This window comes from Rhinolophus hipposideros (assembly GCF_964194185.1).
Source record: "Rhinolophus hipposideros genome assembly, chromosome: X".
NCBI lineage: Eukaryota > Metazoa > Chordata > Mammalia > Chiroptera > Rhinolophidae > Rhinolophus > Rhinolophus hipposideros.
In genome coordinates, this window is record NC_138046.1 from 5596177 (window position 1) to 5621441 (window position 25265).

Here is a 25265-nt window from a genome sequence, read left to right on the forward strand (position 1 = left end):
TGATTTTCACTGAATATTTTTTGTGCATCTGTTCATGATCATATGGTTTTGCTTATTTAATTTGTTAATATGGTGAATTACATTCTTACATTATTTAATTTTATTATGCTAAATGAACTTTGTATTACTAAGAAGAGGACACCTTGGCTACCTTTTTCCATCCTCTTTATTCCTTCACTTGTTTTGTAAGTTATAGTATTTAACCATATTTTTTCCTAATACTTAGCTTTGAAAATGTATTACCACCATATCTTATGTCAAATAGACTTTTAGGAGCAAGCATAGGGAGCTAACTACCATTTGAAACATTGTTTCTACAGGTAAATGAGCTTTGAATTCACCTGGTTTCCCAGTGAACTTAAGAAACCAAACTATTCTGAAATTGGGAAAAATACCTATTTCCAATCAGAGATTTCTCAGGACCTTCGGTTTCCAGCACAATTTTCTAAAACTTTCCTTCTCAGTAGAATGCAAGCCAGGATACCTGGTCGCCGTTGTCTTATGTGTGAATGATAGTGCAGTGATGTTTCTTTTTAAGGTACCCTCACTTGAGTCCCAGGAACAAGGAGTCCTTTGATGTGGGTTGTAACCTCTTTGCCAAGTTTTCTGCCTACATAAAGAATACACAAAAGGAGGCAAACAAGAGTAAGATACCTTTCTTTAAATCTCTCTCTTTTTCCCATTCACTTGCTCATTCACACATTCTCACTCAGCTAAAATAGGATTTTCCTGAGTGTATAGTATATGTTGGAGAATACTCTTCCTCTCATTCTCTGCTCTGTCCTCTGAAATTCCCTTGCATGAAATTTCAGGAGTTTTAGATCCCAAGAGTCCATACAGAAATTTCCAGTTTGGCTCCATGAGAGCACTGGCACGCCAGCTATAAATGCACTACGGGACTGGATTTCTTAGCTGCCTCCTCCCAGCTTTCCCAGTCTTCTACCCCTTTAAGGTTTCTTAAACCACAGCAGCCACCATCCCTCACAAACATTCTTGAGGATTACTCTCCTCTGAGTCATGAAAGCTATCAGTCTCTGATTCCACTTTCCGACTCTTCTATTTTGGGTGATAACATATATAACATTTTTTTTTCTCTTTGACGCTCTTCCCAATGCACCTCCTCAAGAAAAGTCCAAAAATATTTTCACTCACCACTGGATTAAACATCTGATTTTGTCTTATCAGTGGATAGTTGAGCATTCTAGTTAACTATTTTGATTTTTAAGAGCAAGTGTAAACAATGTGTATGGATAGAGATGTCTAAATGTGTAAAAAGCATGTTGAGAATGCATTTAGTCATGAGGACAATACATTTATAAGTAACCCTGACTTCATTGCCTCAGATTTCGAAAAAGCTCTGCTCAGAGAATTTAAGCGTCTGGATGACTACTTAAACACCCCACTTCTGGATGAAATTGATCCAGACAGTGCTGAGGAACTCACAGTTTCCAGAAGATTGTTCTTGGATGGGGATCAGCTGACACTGGCTGACTGCAGCTTGTTACCCAAGCTGAACATTATTAAAGTAAGTCTATAAGGTTGACTGGAGGGTTTGGGAGAGGTTTGAGAGTTGCCAGCATGAAACACTGTGACCATTCAGTGTGAGGTTGTTTTATGATGGCCTTGTCATCATCATTATGCGTAGTGCATATCTCCTCTCTCTCTTCAGAGGAAAAACCCATGCTCTCCTCTGGGACACACACAAACTTCTTGTTTCCTTCTTCTTATATTAGGTGTTTTGTGCTGTCTTGTCTATAAAACAAGAGTAATATTTTCCACTTCACAGAATTTTTGAGAAAATTAAATTAGGACATGTAAAATGCTTAGAACAGCATTTGGATCATAAAAGGTGATAAATAATGTGAGCTATTAATATCATTGTGATAATGTAATCTCTAACAAATTTGTATTGAACAGAATTATTTTATCTCAGCTCCTATGTCAGACATAGAGAATACATAAAGAAATAAGACACAGTTGGGACCCTAAACAAACTCTTAGTCCAGTAGGGAGATACGTGCTCTTTTTCTGTGCTTCCTTCTTCTAAATATTCGTAATTAAATGCAGCATAAATATAAACATGGTTGAAAGCATATAGCTTTGAGATATGTTTCTGCACTCTGGGCATGTTACGATGCTTCTTTTTGCTCTCTTTTTTTTTTCAAAACCCTAGGTTGCTGCCAAGAAATATCGTAACTTTGACATTCCAGCAGAATTCTCAGGAGTCTGGCGCTATCTCCACAATGCCTATGCCCGTGAAGAATTTATCCACACATGTCCTGAAGACAAAGAAATTGAAAATACCTATGCAAGTGTGGCTAAACAGTAGTTAGGACAGAGCTTCCGATAGAAAAGCTCTCTTTTGACTTGTTATCATATTAGAAAAGTTTTTGGAAATAAGAATATGGAGAATACTGTTTTCTCTATCCAACTCTCTTATGGGGGAAAAATGCTGTATTTTCTGAATCTAGTTAGTCCAAACTATCTAGCCAGTTTGTATTTTAAAGGTCTTTGTATTCTTGCTTCATTTTCTGTATTCCTATGGCAAAACCACTGCAGTCATAACTACTGAGATCTTAAATGACATGGACAGCATCAAGATCTTTTGCTATTTCATTGAATTCATAGAATGCATCATGTATGTGTAAGCTCAACAGATGGCTGAAGTTACAAATGATGTAAATAGAGTCACAATCTCAAAATGCTTCTTAGAAACAATTCCATCTAAATCATTAAAACAATTTTACACTTTTGTTACTTTAATATATGCATTGGTTTATTTCTGATATGAATAATGAAATCAGAGAGTGAGCATACCAGAGGCAAATCCTACAAGGATGATTTTTTTAAAAATCAGCACTAGGAAGAGATCAAGACCAGCTGGTGTTAGAGTGGCATTCAGCACCTGGAAATACGGCTGGCTCACAGAGACGAGAATATGACCTGCTTGAATAGATTATACTGTTGTTAAATGAACAAGCCTTCATTAGATAAAACATAATAATACTTTTTCAAAGCTCAGAAGCAAACATATGGCAAAGTTGCCACGTGAATCTGATTTTTCATTCAATAGAAATAAAAAGGGAACTAAGATAATCACCAAGTTTCTACAGAATTTAAAACATTTCATTACTATATGTATTCAAACTTACACAGTCAAATCACTCAAATCTGAAAACAAATGCTGAACTCAACTCTTGGTCCTTCGAAGGAGAAACAAAGTTCAAAAAAGGAAGACTCGGTCTTATTTTAGGTTTTGGGGAAAGGGTGGAGCTTAGATAAATTTTAAATGAAGCACTGTTTTTATAGGTTCAAAGCAAAGTATGACAATAAGTGAAGGGTTCAGAATCCTGGGCATAGAAAGGGCTCCTGTTCTTGGAAACTACAGAGTTAAGATAAATGCATTATGTAGGCTCCCCTCTTTTCTGAGAAATTGTACCCAGTGGGGTTGTGGCTTCTCTGAATAGCTCAAATCCTTCTATTTTCACTGATACAACTTCAAAGAGCAATGTTTTTTAAAGATCTATGATTTTAAAGAACATAGCTTCTTGTTTTGTTAGTAACATGCCCTGACGCTCATTAATAGAAGCAAGCAGTTTTTACAGATTACACCACACTTAAAATGTGTTCCTGTCACCACAAGCTCCAGCACATAGCAAGATGGGCAGTTGTGACAAGTGTTATTCAACTCTATAAGTACTGATACAGCTCAGAATTATCCTCTTAGACAAAAGTATTATTATCTTCTTAGATACATCAATACAATTCAATTCAGTAACTACTTGAGTACTTACTATGTTATTAATTAGTATTTAGTTATTTAATACTCACAACAACCCTACGAAATGTGTAAAAACACAATTCTGCCTCATGCCAAAGGAACGGTCCTTGTTCTCACAAAACACACAGTTCAACAATAGAGACAGGCACTCAGACATGCAATCACAATACATACGTGTTATGAAAAGAGTAAGCACAAGGTTACGTAACAGAAGTACATTTTTATGTGTATCCTCAGTCTGACCTCAAACAAGTTCCATTTGGTCACATAGTCTTTGCATAGTACTCTCTGTGAAAATTCTGAGATTCTTTTTTTTTTTTATGAGCAGGTAAATATAGGCCTTACATACACACATTCTTTTCCAACAGGGGCAGACACATTGCTCCAAGGTGGGGTCCTAGATGAACGTAGCACCAGCAACCTCTTCCTCTACTGATGTAAATTACTCAATATGGAAAAGGAAATTTTAACCCACTGGACTCACATTTTTTAAAAAGAAAATGGGTTTTTTTTCTCATTAGGAATGGGGATTCCAAAGATAGAGGAATGTATGAAAACTTACTTTCTGATAAGGTGGCATTTATGATCAATGGTGGGACACTAGAACACAATTCAGCCAAGTTCTTTGCCACTTTGTAACAAGAATGGTTTTTCTTCCCATTTCCTATAATATGTTTCTCATTTCCATCAGAGATCTCACCAGAACAGCCTTTAACATTCACATTGCTAGCAACATTTAGTTTGTGATTATTTCTGTATTCTCTAAGAAGACGGAAGCTTTCTCTACAGCTCTCCTCTTTTCTCTCTGAGCCTTCACTAGAATTGCCTCTCACAGCCATATTTCTAGCATGTACCTCAATATTATTCCAGTCTCCATCCATTAACCACTTACAAAGTCTCTTCCACAGGTTTAGGGATTTGTCACGGCAGCATCCCACTTCTCATTACCAAAATCTGTCTTAGTGTGCTCGGGCTGCCACAACAAAATACCATAAACTGGGTGGTTTAAACAACAGACATTTATTTCTCATAGTTCTGGAGGCCGGAAGTCTGAGATCAGAATGTCAGCTTGGTCAGGGTCTGGTGAGAACGTTCTTTCTGGCTTGTAGACAGCTGCCTTCTGGTTGTGTCCCCACATGGTGGAGAGAGGGGCCTCTCTACTGTCTCTTCTAATAAGAGCATTAATCTCATCGTGGGAGCTCCACCCTCATGACCTCTTCTAACTTTATCTTCCAACTGCCCCACCTCCAGAAGCTGTCACATTGGGGGTTAGGGTTTCAACATATGAATTTGGGGGTAGGGGACCACAATTCAGTCCACAGCAGTAAGACATCAGGGTGTCCCTACTATGTGTACATGTCCCACATACTAAAGATCACCTCTACTGTTCCTGGGCCTCATTTTACTCCAGATTCGGCCAACGAAACTGTGGTGAGAAGAAAATACCTCACAGAATCAAAATTTATAAAACAAGACTGTGATTTATTAAAAAGAAGGGGGTAAGTGTATACCAGTCAGTGTCTGGGGATGGGCTTTCATTGAGACCAGTTACAACCTAAGAGCACCTCTGAGATCTGCTTTGTGATCAACAGGGATGGAACGGCCTTGAGCCATTCAGGTAAAGAAGTTTATACCGTGTGAGCTCAGCAGAGTAAGGGGTAGTGGCTCTGGTGTTCATAAGTTAGGGAACTTCAAGAATACTATCTTATAAGACTTCCAGGTCACTAAAGACAACGGTGGCTACCTTGGTCTGTCCCCCAATACTTCCTCCAAAAATAATACAGACTAACAAGAACAAATTTTAAAAGGCACTAAAATCACAGGGTAAACATATGCATAGTTTGAAGACAGAAAAATCTCCAACCCCAATAGAACTCTAAGTTATAAACATACATATTTATGTATATTAATCTGGCACCAGGCTTTCCAAAGGACAATGTACAAAGCAAGGCAACAATGAAGCAGCATTTTCAAGAAACTCAAAGTAAGAATGTAAACCAAGGAGTTTTTAATCCAGTGAAGCTAGTCTTCAAATATCAAGGTTATTGAAAAAGGAAAAGTTTTAAACAAAACAGAACTTAGAAAATTCTATACAAATGTGCCCATAAGCTATTTTAAAAAGGTATAAGTACAATAGTTATGCAAACATTACTGTTGGGAGAAGCTATGTGATGGGTAAAAGACACCACTCTGTACTATTTTTTAAACTTCTTTTGATTTTGTTATTACTTCAAAATAAAAAGTTTCAAAAGTGTTTAAGTACAAAGGTAACTACTAGAAAAATACAAACTTTTCTGAATAATAAATGATCATAGAAAGCACATCATGTCAACAAGGAAACATAAAATACAACATAATATATATCATTATAAGATATTATAACTAAATTGAGGCAAACAGATCAGTTAAATCAATAAAGGTAAATGGGCTCAATTTGCCTATTAAAAGAAGACTTTCAATTTGACTCACAAAACAAAACAAAATCACATGCTGCATGTAAGACACCATGGAAAACAAAAAGATTCAAACAGCTAAAAATAAGAGAAGGGATAAAGATATACCAGGCAAATGGAAACAATAAGAAATCAAAGGTAGTGATTTTTATATCAGACAAAGTACAATTCAAGCCAAAAGCACTGAATGTGACAAAGAAGGGCGATTTTGAGACTAAAATCTGTAATTCAAAATGAATCAAATAATACAGCAACCAGTTTTATGAAGCACAAAATACAGGAGATGCATAGAAGCCTAGCTAAAAACACACTAATGATAGGAAACTTTAATGTACCATCTCAGTATAAGACAGATTAAGTAAGCAAAAAATAAGTAATAATATAGAGGACGTACACAAACACAACATAATTAATAATGTTGATCTTATGCATTACACATTAATATTAAAGAATACGTCTTCTCAGGTATCCATGAAACACTCACAAAAATTGATATGTTAGGTCACAAAGAAATGATCAGTAACTTCCATAAAGTACAAACATTACAAACAATAGTCTTATAATGCAATAAAACTAGAAAATACTAACAAAATTTTTAAAAAGGCCTTCTACCTGGAATTTTTTTTAAATCTCCAATTAAACACCTCTTGCTTGAAAGGAAAAATAAAAACTAAAAAGTATAGCATTTCTAAAAACAAATAACAATGATGGAAACACACCAGAATCTGTGGGATGTATTTAGAGCCATGATCAGAGGAAATGTTATAGCACTAAACACTGTTATTAGTAAAAAGGAAAGATTGAAAATAAATTAATAAAATACCAAGTTTAAAAAAAAGTTAAAAAAATAAAAAAGTGAAAAAATAAAATTAAATTAAAAAAGTAAAAATAAATTGCACAGCAATGTGAATATACTTAATATCCCTGAACTGTACACTTAAAATGGTTAAGATGGTGAGTTTTGTGTTGTTTTTTTAGTACACTTTTTAAAAAAGGATCCAAAAAGATAGGAGTGAAGCCTTCCCAAAAAACTAGAAAAAGTCCAACAAAGTAAATTAAAGAGAACACAAGATATGAACTAATAAAAATAAAAGTAGAAAATAATGAAATTGAAAATAGAAAAAATAGTAGACCTAATTAATGAATCAAAATCCTTTTTTAAAGGTAAACAATATAGACAAACAACTAGCTTAATTGATAAAAACAAAAAAGATAAAGCAAAAATACACAAAATAAATAATAGGGAAATAACTATTAAACAGAAGAAATTTAAGACATAATAAGACACTACTTTTCAGATCTCAATGCAAATGTCAAAATCCAGACAAAAGGGATAATTCCCTAGGAAAGTGAAGATTACCAAAAACAACTTTATTAAAGATAGAAAAAATTAAAGGGACTAATTTTCATAGAAGAAATAGAGACAATTATTAAGGAACTACCCACACAAAAAAAGTACCAAGGTTTTAGAGGGGAATTCCATTAGTCTTTCAAAGACTGAATAGTCCCAATGTTTCATAAAATGCCCCCATGCATTGAAAATGGAGGAAATTGACCTAATTCTTTTTCTTAAATAAGTACGGTGGATCATTGATAACAAAACCTGATAAAAACTGAAAACTATAGACCAGTATCACCTTTGGATATTGATACAAAAGTACTAAATAAACATTACCAGAATCCAATCACATTAAGAAAATAACACACTATCACCAAGTAGGATTATTCCAAGAATACGAGGTTGTTTCAATATTAGTCATAATAATATATATTATAAATGATAATAGTAAAACACATATACACATATTACTTAATCTATTAATATGGTATATGATATTTATATGTATGGTTATCATAAGAAATCCTGAAAAGCCTTAAACAAAATACAATCCCTGATAAAAACACTCAAGAAAGTAGGAATCAATAGTTATATTCTTATCATAAGTATATATAATTCAGCCCTACAACCAGAATCTTACTTAATGGGAAATCACTACAAATGTTTCCGCTAAGACAAGCAACAAGGCAACAGTGTACTCTATCTACTTCCACGACCAATAAACTTTGTACTATAGGGGTTGGTCAATGAAATTATACAAGAGAAATAAATCAGAGGCACAAGAATTGGAAAAGAAGCAAAACTATCTCTATGTACAGATGATATGATAGTATACCTTTAAAACCTTAGAACAGAGGTCAGCAAACTATGGCCCACAGATTAAATGCAGTCCACTGCCAATTTTTGCATTTTCAAATGGTTGGAAAAAATTAAAAGAAAACAATATTTTGTGAAATGTGAAAATTATACAAAATTCAAATTTAAGTGCCCATAAATAAAGTGTTATTGGAACACAGTCAAACTGATCTGTTTATATTTTGCCTATGTCTGCTTTCATGCTACAGTGGCAGAGTTTAGTTGTAACAGAGATCACATGTGGTACTCTCATCACTTTGCACTGCTGCTTGGCACACTACAAATCACAGTGACACAGTTATAACTCCATAGCATGTCAAGTGCCACACATATTGCTGTGTCACAACATTTTATTTTATTTTTTTATTACCAGTGCATACCTATCATGTGAAAATCAAAACAAAAGAAACAAAGAAAAGTGGAGTTCAAATGTTACATTTTTAAGGCGCAATGGAGTGTGGATTACTTTGTTGTCAAATTAGATGGCAAAGTATTGTGTTTATTATGTAATGAGACTATAGCTGTGCTAAAAGAATCCAACATACATTGGCATTACCAGACTAAGCACTCATTACAATACTCTTAACTCATAGAAAAGTAACAGTCAGAAAAATTAGAACATTTAAATATGAATAGCTCATCACAACATAATTTTTCACAAAAATAAAAAATGAAAAGAGGCTGCAATCAAAATAAGCTTGAGTGGCTCATTTGTTAGCCAAACAAGAAGGTTGTGGGGGAGGAATTGGTAAAAGTAACAGGAAAATAGTGTTTTCACTGAAAAACATAAAACTAAAGACAAACAAAACTATACATAAACACTTTGTCTAACTGACAAAGCTGTTTTTCAAGGGGATATGGGTAAACAATTCTGATATATCTATCTACATCGATATCGATATCTATGTCAATATCGATATCAATACTGATAGATATATAGATAGACATAGACATAGAGACATATAGATACACACACACACATGCCAAAAAATGTATACACATTTTAAGAGATGTTAACATTTTGGTCAACGTTGCTCAAGCAGTAGTTTGTGGAGATACCCTCATGGACACACTCAGGAATAATGCTTACCAACTTAGCCTATTCAACTTGACACATAAAATCAACCATCACAAATCTAACCATAACTTGGCACTTATACAAATCTCCTTACATCAAACTTAATCTCCAAATAAAGACAATAACAAGTTCTTAATTCCCCCAAACATGATACAACCATCCTTCATACAACCTAAAACACACTAACATCTTCCACAGAAGAGGAGGTAAAGTCCTTGTGTGATATTTATTCTTCCACTGATAGCCTGTTACTTGAGAGACAAGCCATGTTGGTAGCAGTTACCCTTGATATGATATGATGAAAATGGCAGTTAACCTCTGTGATCTTCCTACCAAAAACCCATAGTCCAGTCTAATCCTAACCAGTCTAAGTATGAGAATAATGTCACACAAATCCCAATTGAGAAACATTCTACAGAATCCCTTATCCTTACTCCTCAAAACTCTCCATGTCGTCAAAAACAAGGAAACTTTGAGAAACTGTCACAAACTAGAGGAGGCTAAGGAGACATGATGACTAAATGTAATGTAGTATCCTAGATGGGATACCAGAAAAGAAAGGAGACATTAGGAAAAATTAGTGAATGTTGAATAAAGTGTGGAGACTAGTTATTAGTAATATACCAATGTTGTTTGCTTAGTTTTTACAAGTGTACTAGTGTCAAGTAAGATATTAACGATAAAAGAAACTGAATTGGGAGATACAGAACACTCTGCATTATCTTTGCAACTTTTCTATAAATTTAAAATTCTTCCACAATAAAAAGTTAAAATAAAAAAATCATATGTCCATAGATGGACGTCAGTATTTGACAGTACCTATCTCTTTAAAACAAGAGATATTCAAAAATTAAATGTATAAAATCTCATTACAGATAAGCATTAACAGATGAACATCATTTGAATTGATTTTGATGGTAAGGAACACTAACTTTGAAGCAAAATGTTATCCCCAAAAAGAATTGTAACCTTCACATTAATAAACCTGTATTACAAAAAAATTGTATTTAATTATTATATTTTGAATTTCATCAATAAAAATTTTTGGAAATGTTTTTATTCTCTTGTTATATAAATAGATACCTATATAATATTCTCAGTTTTGCCTGTTAGCAAGTTTAAAATACTCTCTAGCTCTTTGCAAAAGATTGCCAACCTATGCAGTATTGCCAACCTCTAGAGAAATAATAAAACTACCAAAAAACAGAGTTCAGTAAAGGAGCAGTAACACACAGAAATCAATAGGCTTCATATATATAAACAATAACTTGTTAGAGGACACGGTGGTAGAGAAAGAAAGATGAAATATTTAGGGATAAACAACAAGAAACATTCAAACTTATACTAGAAAAAGCTTAAAAGACACAAATGAAAGCTTCAGCATATGGAAAGGCTTCCCTTGTTCTTGGATAGGATAATTCAACACCACAAAGATGTCAGTTCTCCATAAGGTAATTTATAAATGTATTGTAATCCCAATAAAAGTGCCAACAGGCTTTATATGGACCTAGCTATACGATACTAAGTTCATATGGAAACACAAGCATAAAAGCATAGCCAGGAAAAAACTAAAAGCAGAAAAACTATGAAGGAAAAGTAGACTTCCCAGATATTAAAATATACAATAGAGTGTCTTTAAGTAAAACAGGGTGGTTCTGGTGCATGGATGGACAAGCAGAACTTGTAAGTGAACAGAATGTCCAAAAATAGACCCAAATACATATGAAAATTTAGTATAAGATGGAGATATAGGGAGAGATCCAAGATGGTGGAGTAGATAAATGCTATGCTTGACTCCTCGAGTGAGATCATTAAAATTACAACTAAATTATAGAACAATCAAAGTAGAGAACCATCTGAAATCTGGGTCAACAGAAGTTGTATAACTAAGAATATAAAGAAGAGACCACGAGGAGACTGGTAAAAGAGGCAGAGACGCACAAGAGGTCGGCTCCACACCTGCATGTGGTGTTTGAGAATCAGGAGGGATAGCTTGGCTTCAGAGGTCCTCCCACCCAAGAAGCCAGGGACCCCACCTCACACCGGGTTCCCCAGCCTGGAGTACCAGTGCCAGGAAGAGGAGCCCCCACAATATCTGGCTGTGAAAACCAGTAGGGATCCTGACACTTGGGATGGGATGGAAAACTGCAGGAAACTGAGACGTTCTCTTAAAGGGTCCATGCACAGATTTGCTCGAGCACAGGCACTCACCTTGGGCTCCAGCGGAGCAGCGATGACTCAGGAGGCTTCAGAGGCATGCAGGGGACAGACTGAGTTGTGTGGGTTTGTGGCAAGTCCTGGAGGACAGTCACTATTTTCCCTGTGAGGGGGACTTGGGCTATGCAGCTGGGAAGCAGGCTCAATCTTTCCTGTGTTGAGCCCTTCCCCTACGCTTATGGCCAAATTTGAATCTGATTGGCCTGCTGAGCTCTGCTTGCTCCACCCTGCTAACTCACTGAGATCCCCCCACACGCAACCCCAACTCCAGAGGCAAGGCACTTTCTTTCTGGCAGCCAGGCAGCACATATTGCACTCTTTCTTTCTTTTTCTTTTCTTTTTTTTTGTATTAGTTTCAGGTGTACAAAAAACCCGTAATGATTAAACATTCACACCCCTCACAAAGTGATAACCCCCCAAGTCGACTACTTCTCTGACATCATACATAGATATTACAATACCACGGACAATACTCCATATGCTGTACTTTACATCCTGTGAATATATATATGGAGAGAGAGAGAGAGAGAGAGAGAGAGAGAGAGAGAGAGAGAGAGAGAGAGAGAGAGAGAGAGAGAGAGAGAAATCAAAACAAAACTTGTAATACTCGGGCTGGCCTGGTGGCTCAGGTGGTTGAAGCGCTGTGCTCCTAACGCTGAGATTGCTGGTTCGATTCCCACATGGGCCAGTGAGCTGCACCCTCTACAGCTAAGATTGTGAACAACAGCTCTCCCTGGAGCTGGGCTGCCATGAGCAGCTGGAGATTGGGGTGAGCTGCAGTGAGCTGCTGTGTGCTGCTGCAGGCTGCTGTGAGCGGCTGAGGGACGACTGGCGACCGACTGCCTAAGCCAGGGGGAGCGCAAAGCTCATAATACAAGCATGGGCCAGGGAGCTGTGTCATACACAACGAGACTGAGAAACAACGGCTTGAAATGGAGTGGGGCGGGGAGGCGGGAGAAAAGGAGGGGGGAATTGTAATACTCAATATATATACTGATAACAAAAGATGAATACAAGTCACGTTTGACTTCTGCAATTACAAGAGATGCTCAAAGTGGGTACCATCAGCATCCAGACACTTGTGAATATGGCAAATTACTGCTTGAGTAATGTTGACCCAGTGTGTGAGTGAGTGTGTGTGTGTATGAACATATATATTTAATAATAGTTTACACTCAATATTATTCTACTTGAGCTTCAGGTGTACAGAGCAGTGATCAGGCATCTACACAATCTATGAAGTGACTCCCCTGATAAGCCCAGTACCCACTTGACATCCTGTATGATCTTTACATTATTGATTATATTCTCCATATTATATTTCATATCTCCGTGATGATTTTCTGACTACCAATTTGTACTTTCTAATCCCTTCACCTTCTCCCCTAACCCTCAACCCACCTCTCATCTAGCAAGCATCAGTTTTATTCTCTGTATCTCTGAGTCTATTTCTGTTTTGTTTACTCATTTATTCTATTCTTTAGATTCCACATATAAGTTAGATCATATGGTATTTGTCTTTCTTGGTCTGACTTATTTCAATTAGCATAATATTCTTTAGGTCAATCCATGTTGTTGCAAATGATAAGATTTCTTTTTTTTTAAGCACAGTAATACTCCATTGTATAAATCTACTACAATTTCTTTATCCAATTGTCTATTGATGGAATTTTGGTAGTATCCATATCTTGGCTATTGTAAATAGCACTGCAGTGAACATAGGGGTGCATATATCTTTTCAAATAAGTGTTTTGGATTTCTTTGAAAAATACCCAGAAGTGGAATTTCTGGGTCATAAGGTAGTTCTATTTTTAATTTTTTGAGGAACCTCCATTCTATTTTCCATAGTGGCTGCACCAATTTGCAATCCCACCAAAAGTGCATGAGGATTCCCTTTTCTCCACATCTTCGCCAACACTTGCTGTTTGTTGATTTATTCATGATAGCCATTCTGACAGGAGTGAGGTGGTATCTCATTGTAGTTTTTATTTGCTTTTCTCTGATAATTAGTGATGCTGAGCATGTTTTCATATGTCTATTGGCTCTGTGTATGTCTTCTTTGGAGAAATGTCTCTTCATGTCCTCTGCCTATTTTTTAAATTAGATTGTTTGGGGTTTTTTTGGTGTTCACATTGCACAGTTTCTTGGAAAATTATCAGAGTCCACAGGCCCCATGCAGGCGGTGACTGGCCTGGGTATGCTCTGAGACCCTTACTGAGTAGCTCCAGGCTCAGCAATGGCACCATACCAGAATGTACACTAACTTGGTGGACACCACTCTTCTCACTCTGGTGACTCTCTGATATCCCACCTTACCCAACTCATGTACTGCACAAGGCTTTATCAGCAGCTGAGATTTATGGGAGCCAGCTGGCGGCAGCAGGCCTTGGAATATCCTGGGCTTATTGCAGAGCTACCCGAGGCCCGGTACTTGTCGCAACAATCCTCGGGTTGCAATGTGGACTCACCCACTTGCCTCCAGATCCACCATAGGCAGTGAACAACTGCAGATGGCTTTGTAGCTTCTACCAGGTAGTCCCCAGCCAGTCACAGGCCGGGGATGACCTGGGCCTGCACCAGAGACCCTGCCAAGAAGCTCCAGAACAAACAAACCTGGAGGTCAGCTTCAAACCACAGCAGAGCACCACCAAATTAGCCCCACAAGAGCACACATTGAGGGTGGTCTGAACAGGCACCAGAGCCCACTAGGTTGAATCCTGCTTCTTGGGGTAAGCCCCCTGCACAACAGCCTGTAAGCTATGGACATAATAATACCACACAGCTGGTCAGCCTGAGAATCAATCCCACCCAGGGACATGCCAATAGCAATCAAGGCTCAACCAGAACATCAGGGCACACACAACCTACAGAAGGGACACTCCTGGCACAGGTGACCAGAGAGACTGTTCCACTGGGCCCCAGAGAGCACCTACTACATAAGACCACCTGGCCAAGATGGTGAGACATAGCAGATCTACCTAATACATAGAAACAAACACAGATAAGCAGCCAAAATGAGAAAATGAAGACATCTGCCCCAAATTAAAGAACAGGAGAAAACTTCAGAAAAACTGCTAAACAAAATAGAGGCAAGCAACCTACCACATATACAATTCAAAACAATGGTTATAAGGAAGCTCAGGAACTTCAACTAAGAGATAGCAAGCATAAAAAAAGGACACAGAAATGATAAAAAAAGAAACCAGTCAGATGTAAATAATACAATAAACGAATGAAGAATGCACTAAGAGGAATCACCAGCAGATTACATGAAGCAAAGGATGAATTTAAGCAAAAGTAGCATAAATCACCCAATCAAAACAGCAAAAAGAAAAAAGAATCCAAAAAGAAATGAAGATAGTTTAAGGAAACTCTGGGACAACATCAAATGTACCAACATTCACATCACTGGGGTACCAGAAGGGGAAGAGAGAAAGCAAAGGATTGAGAACCTATTTGAAGAAATAAAGGCTGTAAACTTTCTAAACCTGTCGAAAGAAATAGATGTACAAGCCCAGGAAGTGCAGAGATTCCCAAACAAGAAGAACCCAAAGAGGCCCACACCAAGATACATTATAATTAAAATGAAAACGGTTAAAGACAGAGAGAAAATCCTAAAAGCAGCAAGAAAAAGAAAACTAGTTACTTACAAAGGAGCTCCCATAAGATTTCCAGCTGATTTCTCAACAGAAACTGCAGGCAAGAAGGGATTGGCACAAAATATTCAAAGTGTTGAAAAGCAATGATCTACAACAAAGACTACACAAGAAGGCTATCATTTAAAATTGAAGAAGAGATAAAGAGCTTCCCAGACAAGGAAAAGTTAAAGGAGTTCATCACCAACAAACCAGTATACAGGAAATGTTAAAGGGACTTCTTTAAGAAGAAGAAAGGATGGGGGAAGAACATGAAGATGAATGATAAATGGCAGTAACTATGTATCTATCAATAATCACTTTATATGTAAATGGATTAAATGCTCCAATCAAAAGACACAGGGTGGCTGAATGGATAAGAAAGCAAGACCCTTGCATAGGCTGACTACAATAGACTCACTTACATTGAAAGACACACACAGTGAAAGTAAAGGGATGGAAAAGATATTTCATGCAAATGGAAACGACAAAAATGCTGGGGTAGCAATTCTTTTATGACAAAATAGACTTTAAAACAAAGGCTATGATAAGAGACAAAGAGGGACATTACATAATGATAGAGGGAGCAATTCAACAAGAGGCTATAACCCTCATAAACATTTATGCACACAACATAGAAGCACCTAAATATATAAAGCAAATGTAAACCGACATAAAGGGAGAGATAGACAGTAATACATTCATAGTAGGGGACTTTAACACCCCATTTACACCAATGGACAGATCTACCAGACATAAAATCAACAAGAAACAGCAGCCTTAAATGACACACTACACCCAATGGGTTTCATTGATATTTTTAGAGCATTTCACCCTAAAGCAGCAGAATATACATTCTTTTCATATGTACATGAAACATTTTCCAAGTTAGACCACAGGTTAAGCCATAAAACAAGTCTCAATAAATTTAAGAAGATTGAAATCATATCAACTGTCTTCTTTGGCCACAATGGTATAAAACTAGAAATCAATTACCAGAAAAAAACTGAAAAACACAAAAACACATAGAGGCTAAATAACATGTTACTAAATAATGAATGGAATGGGTCAACAATGAGATCAAGGAAGAAATCAAAAGATACCTTGCCACAAATGAAAATGAAAATACAATAACCCAAAATCTATGGGACACAGTGAAAGCAGTCTGAAGAGAGAAATTCATAGCAATGCAGGCCTACCTAAAGAACCAAGAAAAATCTCAAACAGTCTAACTTTACACCTAAGGAAACTGGAAAAAGAACAGAACAGCAAACAAAGCCCAACATGATTAAAACGAAGGAAATAGTAAAGATCAGAGAGGAAATAAACAAAATAGAGTCTAAAAGAACAATACAAAAGATCAATGAAACCAAGAGCTGGTTCTTTGAAAAGATAAACAAAATTGATAAACTTTTAACCTGACTCATCAAGAAAAAAAGAGAGATGACACATATACATAAAATCAGAAATGAAAGAATGACAACTGACAAAAGATTATAAGAAAATATTATGAACAATTATATGCCAACAAAATTGGACAACCTGGAAGACATGGATAAATTCCTGGAAACATGCAATCTTCCAAGACTGAAACAAGAAGAAACAGAAAATCTGAACTGACCAATTACCACTAATGAAATCGAATCAGTAATCAAAAAACTCCCAACAAAAAAAATCCAGCATCCATTTATGAGAGAGAGAAAAAAAAACCTCTCAGCAAAATGGGAATAGAGGGAACACACCTAAACATAATACCGGCCACATATAACAAACCCATAGCTAAGAGTATACTCAGCTGGTAAAAGCATTCTCCTTAAAATTAGAAACAAGACAAGGATGCCTCATTTTATTTAACATAGTACTGGAATTCCTAGCCAGAGCAATCAGAATAGAAAAAGATATAAAAGTATCCAAATTGGAAAAGAAGAAGTAAAACTCTCATTATTTGCAGATGACATGATGCTCTATAGAGAGAACCTGAAAGATTTTGCCAAAAACTATTAGAACTATTAGTGTTTGCCTAGTGCTAGGAGGGAAGGGGGACAGAGGGATGTTGGCTAAAACGTAGAAGTTTCTTTTTGAGGTGATGAAAATATTTTAAACTTATGGTGATGGCTGCATAACTCTATGACTTCATTGAGTTGTGCACTTTAAAGTGAGTGAATTGTGTGGTATGTGAATTATACATCAGTAAAACTGTTTAAAAAATGAAAAAAATGAGTAAAGCCATTATAAAAGATTAGATATGAAAAGCACAAAGGATTTAAAGAGGCAATTCCCAGAGGAAATGCAAATGGCCACTGCACAAGAGCTCATTAGTAGTCAGGAAATGTCAAATGAACCAGCGACACTTTTTTATTTAACTACATCAGATTGGCAAGAATTATGAAAGAATATAAAATACGATGCTTGAAATAATGCAAAGAAATGGACTTTTCAGAAATTGCTGACTAGAATTTAAATGGGTAAAATTTTTTTGCAAATTACATGTAATGCCTATATCCATTAAAGTGCGCATGCTCTTTGAGTTACTAAACCCTCTTGTAAGAGTCTATTCCATGGGAATAATGTATGCGTGACTATACTTAAGAAAATGTTTATTGCAGCATTGTCATGGCAAAACTAAGATTAGTTGGAAATGGAGAGATATCTATGATTCTTTGTTAATTGTAAAAAGCGAGTGCCAGAGTAATGGGTCAGTTTTTGTAAAATTCAAAAGCAATCAATGTATATATGTATACATATGTTTTATTATATGTGTATATGTCTATATGTGTATACACACACACACACACACACATATAGACGTAAATACGTTTTCATGGAAATCCGTGGGAAGAGTATGTACCAAGCGTTATGTTAATATCTTGGGGAGGGAGGGGGCAGATAATTATGGACTTTCTTTTCTGTGTACATTTTGTATTGTTTCCCCAGTTTTAATGAAAAAATATCACTTTTGCAATTTGAAAGATAGATAGATAACCTTTTTAATTAAGAAGAGGGGGTGGGTGGAGGAATTAGAAAGGAAGGGAAGGGGCGTTTTTTCGGCTGTTTTCCTGTGCGCTCCTTTTACAGACAGTGCGGCAGCCGCGGATGTCGCGTCTACGCGGGGCATTACAGTAGCCCGGTTGTCAGTGATGAGTCAGAGTGCGTGGTGCTGATGCTGCTGCCATTTCATCACCTCAGTGAGCGCAGCATCCATCCCTCAGCTCTCCCTGCGCCTGGGCCTACCTCGCCTCGGGCTCCCAGGCAAGCGATGCGCTCGCGGCGCATCTAGATCCGGACCGAGCCGCGCTCTCCGAGGCCTGGGCGGGACACCCCCTCTCGCCGCACACGGCCCGGGCCCAGGAGACCTGCCGACCCCCGGCCATGGAAGCCATCTGGCTGTACCAGTTCCGGCTCATTGTCATCGGGGATTCCACGGTGGGCAAGTCCTGTCTCATCCGCCGCTTCACCGAGGGCCGCTTTGCCCAGGTTTCGGACCCCACCGTGGGGGTGGATTTTTTCTCCCGTCTGGTGGAGATCGAGCCAGGAAAACGCATCAAGCTCCAGATCTGGGATACCGCGGGTCAAGAGAGGTTCAGGTGGGAGCGCAGCCCGGGCCCGCGGGCAGTGGGAGGGTCTTCGGAGCGTGCACAGCCCCTGGGGAAAGAGGACTTCCCGGTCCTGGTCGCGGCCCATAGGGATGTTACCGAAGGTCTAGGGGTTTCTGCTTAAGCCCACCTTCAGCAACCCGCGCGTGCGGTGCAGGGAAAGAAGCGCCCTGGCAGGAAAGGCCGGTCAATAATACGTATTGCTTGCACCACAACTCCACCAACCTGCCCCTTGCTGGCTAACAAACCATCTGGAATTGAGCACTGTAATTCATCAATCTTGGTCCCTATGCTACGTACTTTTAAAAATGTTCCCAGGTCATCCCAACATAACTGACGGATACAGACAGGAGATATGGAGACAGAAATAGAGATAGACATCGGTTCAGATACAGATATATTATGTCATATACATATGAAAGAGGTACTGGGGATTCATTCCTTCCTGCAACCAGCGCAGTCAGTGATCACCCCACTGCACGCCAGGCATCAGGCTTCTTTCTGAGGAAACTCACACAAGGAGATGCCATGTAAACAAAACAGACACAGGCCCTTCCCTCTGAGAACTGTGCTAGCATAGTGGGGAGAAGTAGATAATCAGCAATTACACAAAAGACTGTCTTGTTTATATTTGTGTGCCCACTCCCAACTATAACTTTTAGCATATAATGAGTAATCAACGAACAGGTTTAATCTTCTTGTACAACCCTTTGCTTTTCATTTTTAGTATGTATCCTTTGGAATTCTATGTATAATATATACAGAGGAGGGAAGGCTACCTGGCAAAGATGAGGCCTGATGAGGATGACAGGAAAAGCCCAGGGAGAGGAAACGGCTTGTGTAAAGACAGAAGTGGGAGAGAGCAATGTACACAGAAAACTTGGAGGGAGCAATCTGAGCTAAAGGCATATAGAGCATCAGGAGCTAGAACAAAAGGACTCAATAGCCCATGTTCATGATCATTTATTTATCAAACAGTAATTGAGCATAGAAAATACTGGTTAGGTAGTTGAAAAGGGGTAAGAAGAAGAGCTAACTCGAACTTAAGTTGTCTCCAACTCCCCACTTCCACGAACAACACCCTGGCAAATATCCTTGTGCAGGTTCACTTTGAACTTACAAATGCATTTTGCATATTATAAGTGAAGAAAAGTGTCTTTTATGTGTTTATTGGAATATCTCTATGAACAGCCTTTTCATATCCACTGATCATTATTATTGGTTGATACTGATTTGTAAGAGTTCTTTTTAGATTAGGAATATTAATGCTTTTCTGTCACATATGTTGTAAAATATTTTCCCAGTTTGTCGTTTGTCTTTGAACTTTAAGAAAATCTTTTTGATGTACAGAAGGTCTTAATTTTTATGTAGCCTTATGTTGTGCTTAGAAAGGTCTTCATTACTTCCCAAATACTAATATCATAATGTATTTTAGAGTTTTGAAAGGGCTCTAAAGCATACTTATTGATGTTTTGAGCCAAGCTGTTCACAAATCAAAACCTTTGTTTGATCATGTCGAATCTTCTGGTACCCCTCCCATTATCCATGAATCTTCAAACACAAGGGAATTAGAAACACCTTCATTCCCCGGGGCTGATTTGCCAGGTTCTGGAGACTGGGAATCATTTGTAACGTTTGCTCTTACCATCATCTAGTTGGGACTTTAATCCCCTGGATGTTTGCTCTGTTATCATTGAGTCATTTGCCCTAAGCTATAAGCTATGGAGTCCTTCATTATCTTCTTCATCCAAGAAAACAGATGAAACCTAAAAATAGACATAGATCAAAAAGCACAGTAGTCTAAAGCAAGTGACTGTAGAACCAAATAATTCTACACCCGTTAATAAGCTCTAAAGTACCATGATGTATATTGATAATGAATCTCCTCAAATCAAGAAGTTAAAATAGATGAGGTTTCTTCTGTTTAAGAAGCACAGCAAATATATAATAGGTTTTAGAAATATTCTAATTATAATGATTTAACTAAATCATGTCATTTTAAGGGGAAACTTTGAAGATTTCGGCACTTTTTTCCAGCTGGTGGCTCCGTATTCAGCCTCTCTGAAATATATCAGGAAATATGGCTGAGAGGCACTTTGCCCAAGGCCTTTGCAGACCATCTATCTCTCTTTTTTCTATTCTTAATGGCCTGGGGGGGGAAACAAACAGAATTGTGTTTCTCCTCACAGAAGAGATTGAGGACCCCTGTTAGATTAAAATAATAATAGTAATAATAATAATAATAATAATAATAATAATACACAAATAGAAAGGCAAACATGGTAATGATAGATGGGAAAAAGTGGAGTGTGTTGTAATATACCTATATACTTATGAGCATTTTCTCAATCATTATAAATTCATTTTTAAAAATGTTTAGAATTTGTAATGAGCTCTCCACATCACAGAACACATTAACATCCATTATTTCATTTTGCCTCATGATAACTGACTTAGGTACCCCATTTCGCAGAACAGGACGTCTCATTCAGTTATTCAGATGTGGGGGTGGGAGAGTTAGCTGTGCTTCTACCCAAATCGATGGGAAATGCCTGTAAGTCATGAGCATTCATTTGTAGAAGATGCCATCTCAAAACTTGGCCTAATTGAAAATTCACATATTATTATTATTATTATTATTATTATTATTATTATTGAATGACATTTGTATTCGGTTGCATAGCAGTTTGGGCATGGCCTTCATTCTTGACTTCTTTCTTGTGTTTTAGGTCCATCACTCGCGCCTACTACAGGAACTCAGTAGGTGGCCTTCTCTTATTTGACATTACCAACCGCAGGTCCTTCCAGAATGTCCATGAGTGGTTAGAAGAGACCAAAGTACACGTTCAGCCCTACCAAATTGTATTTGTCCTGGTGGGTCACAAGTGTGACCTGGATACACAGAGGCAAGTGACTCGCCACGAGGCAGAGAAACTGGCTGCTGCGTATGGCATGAAGTACATTGAAACGTCAGCCCGAGATGCCATTAATGTAGAGAAAGCCTTCACAGACCTGACAAGAGACATATATGAGCTGGTTAAAAGGGGGGATATTACAATCCAGGAGGGCTGGGAAGGGGTGAAAAGTGGATTTGTACCAAATGTGGTTCACTCTTCGGAAGAGGTTGTCAAATCAGACAGGAGATGTTTGTGCTAGTCAGCCCTTTTGATTTCCAAAACATGCTCTCCCACCTGAACTTAAAAGTGATCAAAAAGAGTAGAATCTTTGTGTGACTGAAGAGAACTCAACCTCCATTTTGGATACCGGTATCAATGAGCCTCCTTCCCAAGGGGTACTCTGACAGGATGGGGGCATGCTGTGACTGAGGGACTGAATTACTGACATGGGCCAGGCACTGGTCTGTGGCCCATGCTGGGCAGTGGCTACTCCACGTGCCCTTTGTGGACCACATGTCAAGGGCCTGAGGTCTCGGGAGCCAGGCCCCCCAAAAATATACCCACAGACAGGACAACTATTTCTTGGTATTTCAGCTCATTCATAGGTCACAAACATATATAGGGGAAAATGTGTTACATTGAAAACAATTAGCAAAACTGAAAGAAAAAAAAAGACTGAGATCAACTTAATCAGTCTTACAGAATATCTTACACCAAGTGTGTGCCATGTTCAGTTAAAAGATACCAGTTAGCTTCCAAACAGTTTGTCTGTAAAATGAGGGGCACGGACCAGCTATTGACTAAGACCCTTTCAAGTCCTGGTATTCTAGTAAAAAAAAATGGTGTGAATATGAAAAGGGAGGCTATTTACACACTGTTATTACCACACCGGGGAAAATGTACATCCCTGTGATAGAATCACCAGCCATGTCAAAGAAATTGTCCCAGGCAAAATAGCCTGGAAATAGAAGAGAGGAACACCAACCCAAACGCCATACCCTCTTTTCCCTCTGACCATGTCTGGGGTTTCACTGCATTGGTGACTGTAATCTAGAAGTGAACAGAATGCCTGTCTCTTCGGGTCATGGCGGCCATAGCACAGGGATTGCCTCTGAAAAGAGAGGCAAATTCTGGTTCCTCAGTCCTGTACTGAGTACCCGCTCAGCAGGAGGAACTGTGACCCTTACAGACGTGTTACAGTCACTTGAGTGACGTACTTGACGCTCATAACAGGCCAGTGAGGTTTTCCTCCCCATTTTACACAAGTAAGCTAAGAGGCAGGAGACTCACTTGGCCAAGTGGAAAAACTATGACCCTGAGTTCTTGTTTTGGTGCATTATCCTGCTGTCAGATGAAAGCTGTTATTAGTTTGTTCACTTTGGAAGAGATATGACTGTAAATAAATGTTCTCTGCGTGTTAGGATATGTTTCCTTATTGATTACAACTCAGCTATAGTCCTGAGGGAACGTAGGGGTGAATCAAAGCTAAAGCCCATTCAGGTATTATTGACAAGAGGGCTTGAAACAAGTGAATAATTGCACAACAAAACACATTAGAACTGTGTATGCTAGAAGTGTTCTTATCACTGAAACACAGTGGCCATATTATTAAAAGGAACGAAACACAGCAATGGAAGTGGGATGGGGACAAAATGCTCACCTCACAATGACCTTGGCCACCTGTTTGCCCAAATCTGCACTAGGTTCCTGTCTGCCCAAGAGAGTCAGCTCTTAATTCTCAGGTGAACAGACAGATAACAGCATCAGAAAGTTGGCATGCTTGGCTTGGGTTTCCATTATATTCTTGAAGAGAGGTGATGCTTTAAATTACTTTTTGGATTGTAGCCAGGTCAGCTAGGCAAAAGCCATACTTTTCACAGTAAGAAAACAGTTCTGATTAGAGACAGATTTCTCATATTCGTTGTGATAGGAAAGCCCAAGAATGGTAAATGGCTTTGAGATATATGTTAAACTTCAGTATGAATATAAATGAATTTGAAAGTTTGGGAATTTACTTCAGCCAGAGTAAAGAATCCAAATAATGAAGATCATGGAAACAAATCGCCTTGGACCAACCTGCAGCATCAACTACAATGGAACTGATCATCTCTGCATTCATTTAACAAGACCAGGCGAGGGTGGAGTAGTTAAGTTGCCAGTTTTGTGATTGTAGAAGGCCAATAGAAGATGGTGAATTGGGTTAACACTGAGTTTATCAACTACTATACTTAATTATGTTTAAAAGATTCTGAAAGCAAGATTATCCAGTGGATAAATGAGAGTTGACTGGATTCTGTCAGTTCAAAAAAAGAAGATGATAGAAACAAAACTTCTCTACAGTTTTCTTGACTAAAATACATTATATGTATACTTTCCCCATTCCTTGCATTTTTTAGGCAGGTTTAAAAATACTCAGCATCGATCCAGCAGAGGTGGCTGAGCTTAATTACTTAAACAAGTTCTAGAAACTTTACAAATCATTTTCGTAGAATTCAGTGCTGTTGTCACTGCAATAAGTGGGTTTTAGAAAATAAGTGTGAAAAAAATCAGGTGTTAATACAATACTAAGGATAAAGCTTTAGAAGCTATTTTACTACATAGGTAAAGAAAAGATAAACTAACTTGTAACAAAGACCACAACTGCATGTTGGATTAGATTGTCTCATATACCAGAATAAAATGTACTGTATACTTTTCCTCACTTTGTTGTGCACTGTAATGAAATGTGAAAAAAAATGTTTTCTTTAGCTGTATGTGAATGAAAATATGCTTGTATTTAGTAAAATGGTTGATTCTGTGACTGTGAGATTCCAAGTGTGTGTTGGTAGCTATTTCCAGAACCTGTCACTCTAGTGTAGCAATCACTACCACGGATATCAATTAGATATGACATACTATGCACCATAGTAGTCACCAGTATCTCAAAGCCAGAAAGAGAATATGATTTTTGAAAGTTGTATGAGCATCATGTTGAAAGTCAGAGACCTCACTACTGCCACTTTGGAAAAGTTGGTTGTCTCAGGCCTAATCTGAATCATTGCCATTTTTAGTTAAGGTTTTTAATTCTGACGCTAGTTAGCTGATTACAACTATTGTCTTCCCTGGTAAGTCTTTTCTCCAGGCTGAATTGCCTCAGCTTTTTCAAGTCCTACTGGGTGTGCTTTTGGTGTCAGGATCGCTTGCAGTGTGGGGCCCAGATTGGAACACAATAGTTCAGAATGTTGCCTAGGGTTTGTAATACACATTTAGGGAAGGGTAAAAGGAAAAAAGAAAGATATTTGATCCTGAGTCTAGGCATAAGTAGGCTGAGTTCTGCACAGCTTTATCATGTTTATAGTCATGAGTGAATGAGGGAAGGAAAGAGGGAGGGAGGGAGTGAAAGAGGGAGGGAGGGAGGGAGGGAGGGAGGGAGGGAGG

At 37.9% G+C, this 25265-nt stretch overlaps 2 protein-coding genes across 2 annotated transcripts in view; both read left to right on the forward strand.

Annotated features, from left to right (window-relative positions):
• CLIC2 (chloride intracellular channel 2) overlaps window positions 1-7140 on the forward strand; it is a 28813-nt gene extending 21673 nt beyond the window's left edge. The window contains exons 4-6 of the mRNA XM_081041943.1: window positions 539-645; window positions 1344-1525; window positions 2174-7140. Of these exons, the coding sequence (XP_080898069.1) occupies window positions 539-645; window positions 1344-1525; window positions 2174-2329 (445 nt within the window). The 3' untranslated portion in view covers window positions 2330-7140. The remainder of the gene's footprint in view (window positions 1-538; window positions 646-1343; window positions 1526-2173) is intronic.
• Window positions 7141-18523: 11383 nt separating this feature from the next.
• Window positions 18524-24648, forward strand: RAB39B (RAB39B, member RAS oncogene family). Its single transcript, XM_081042208.1, has 2 exons — window positions 18524-18942; window positions 21681-24648. The coding sequence occupies exons 1-2, from the start codon at window positions 18728-18730 to the stop codon at window positions 22105-22107; spliced, it is 642 nt and encodes a 213-aa protein (XP_080898334.1). The 5' UTR covers window positions 18524-18727; the 3' UTR covers window positions 22108-24648.
• The last annotated feature ends 617 nt before the right edge of the window (window positions 24649-25265 follow it).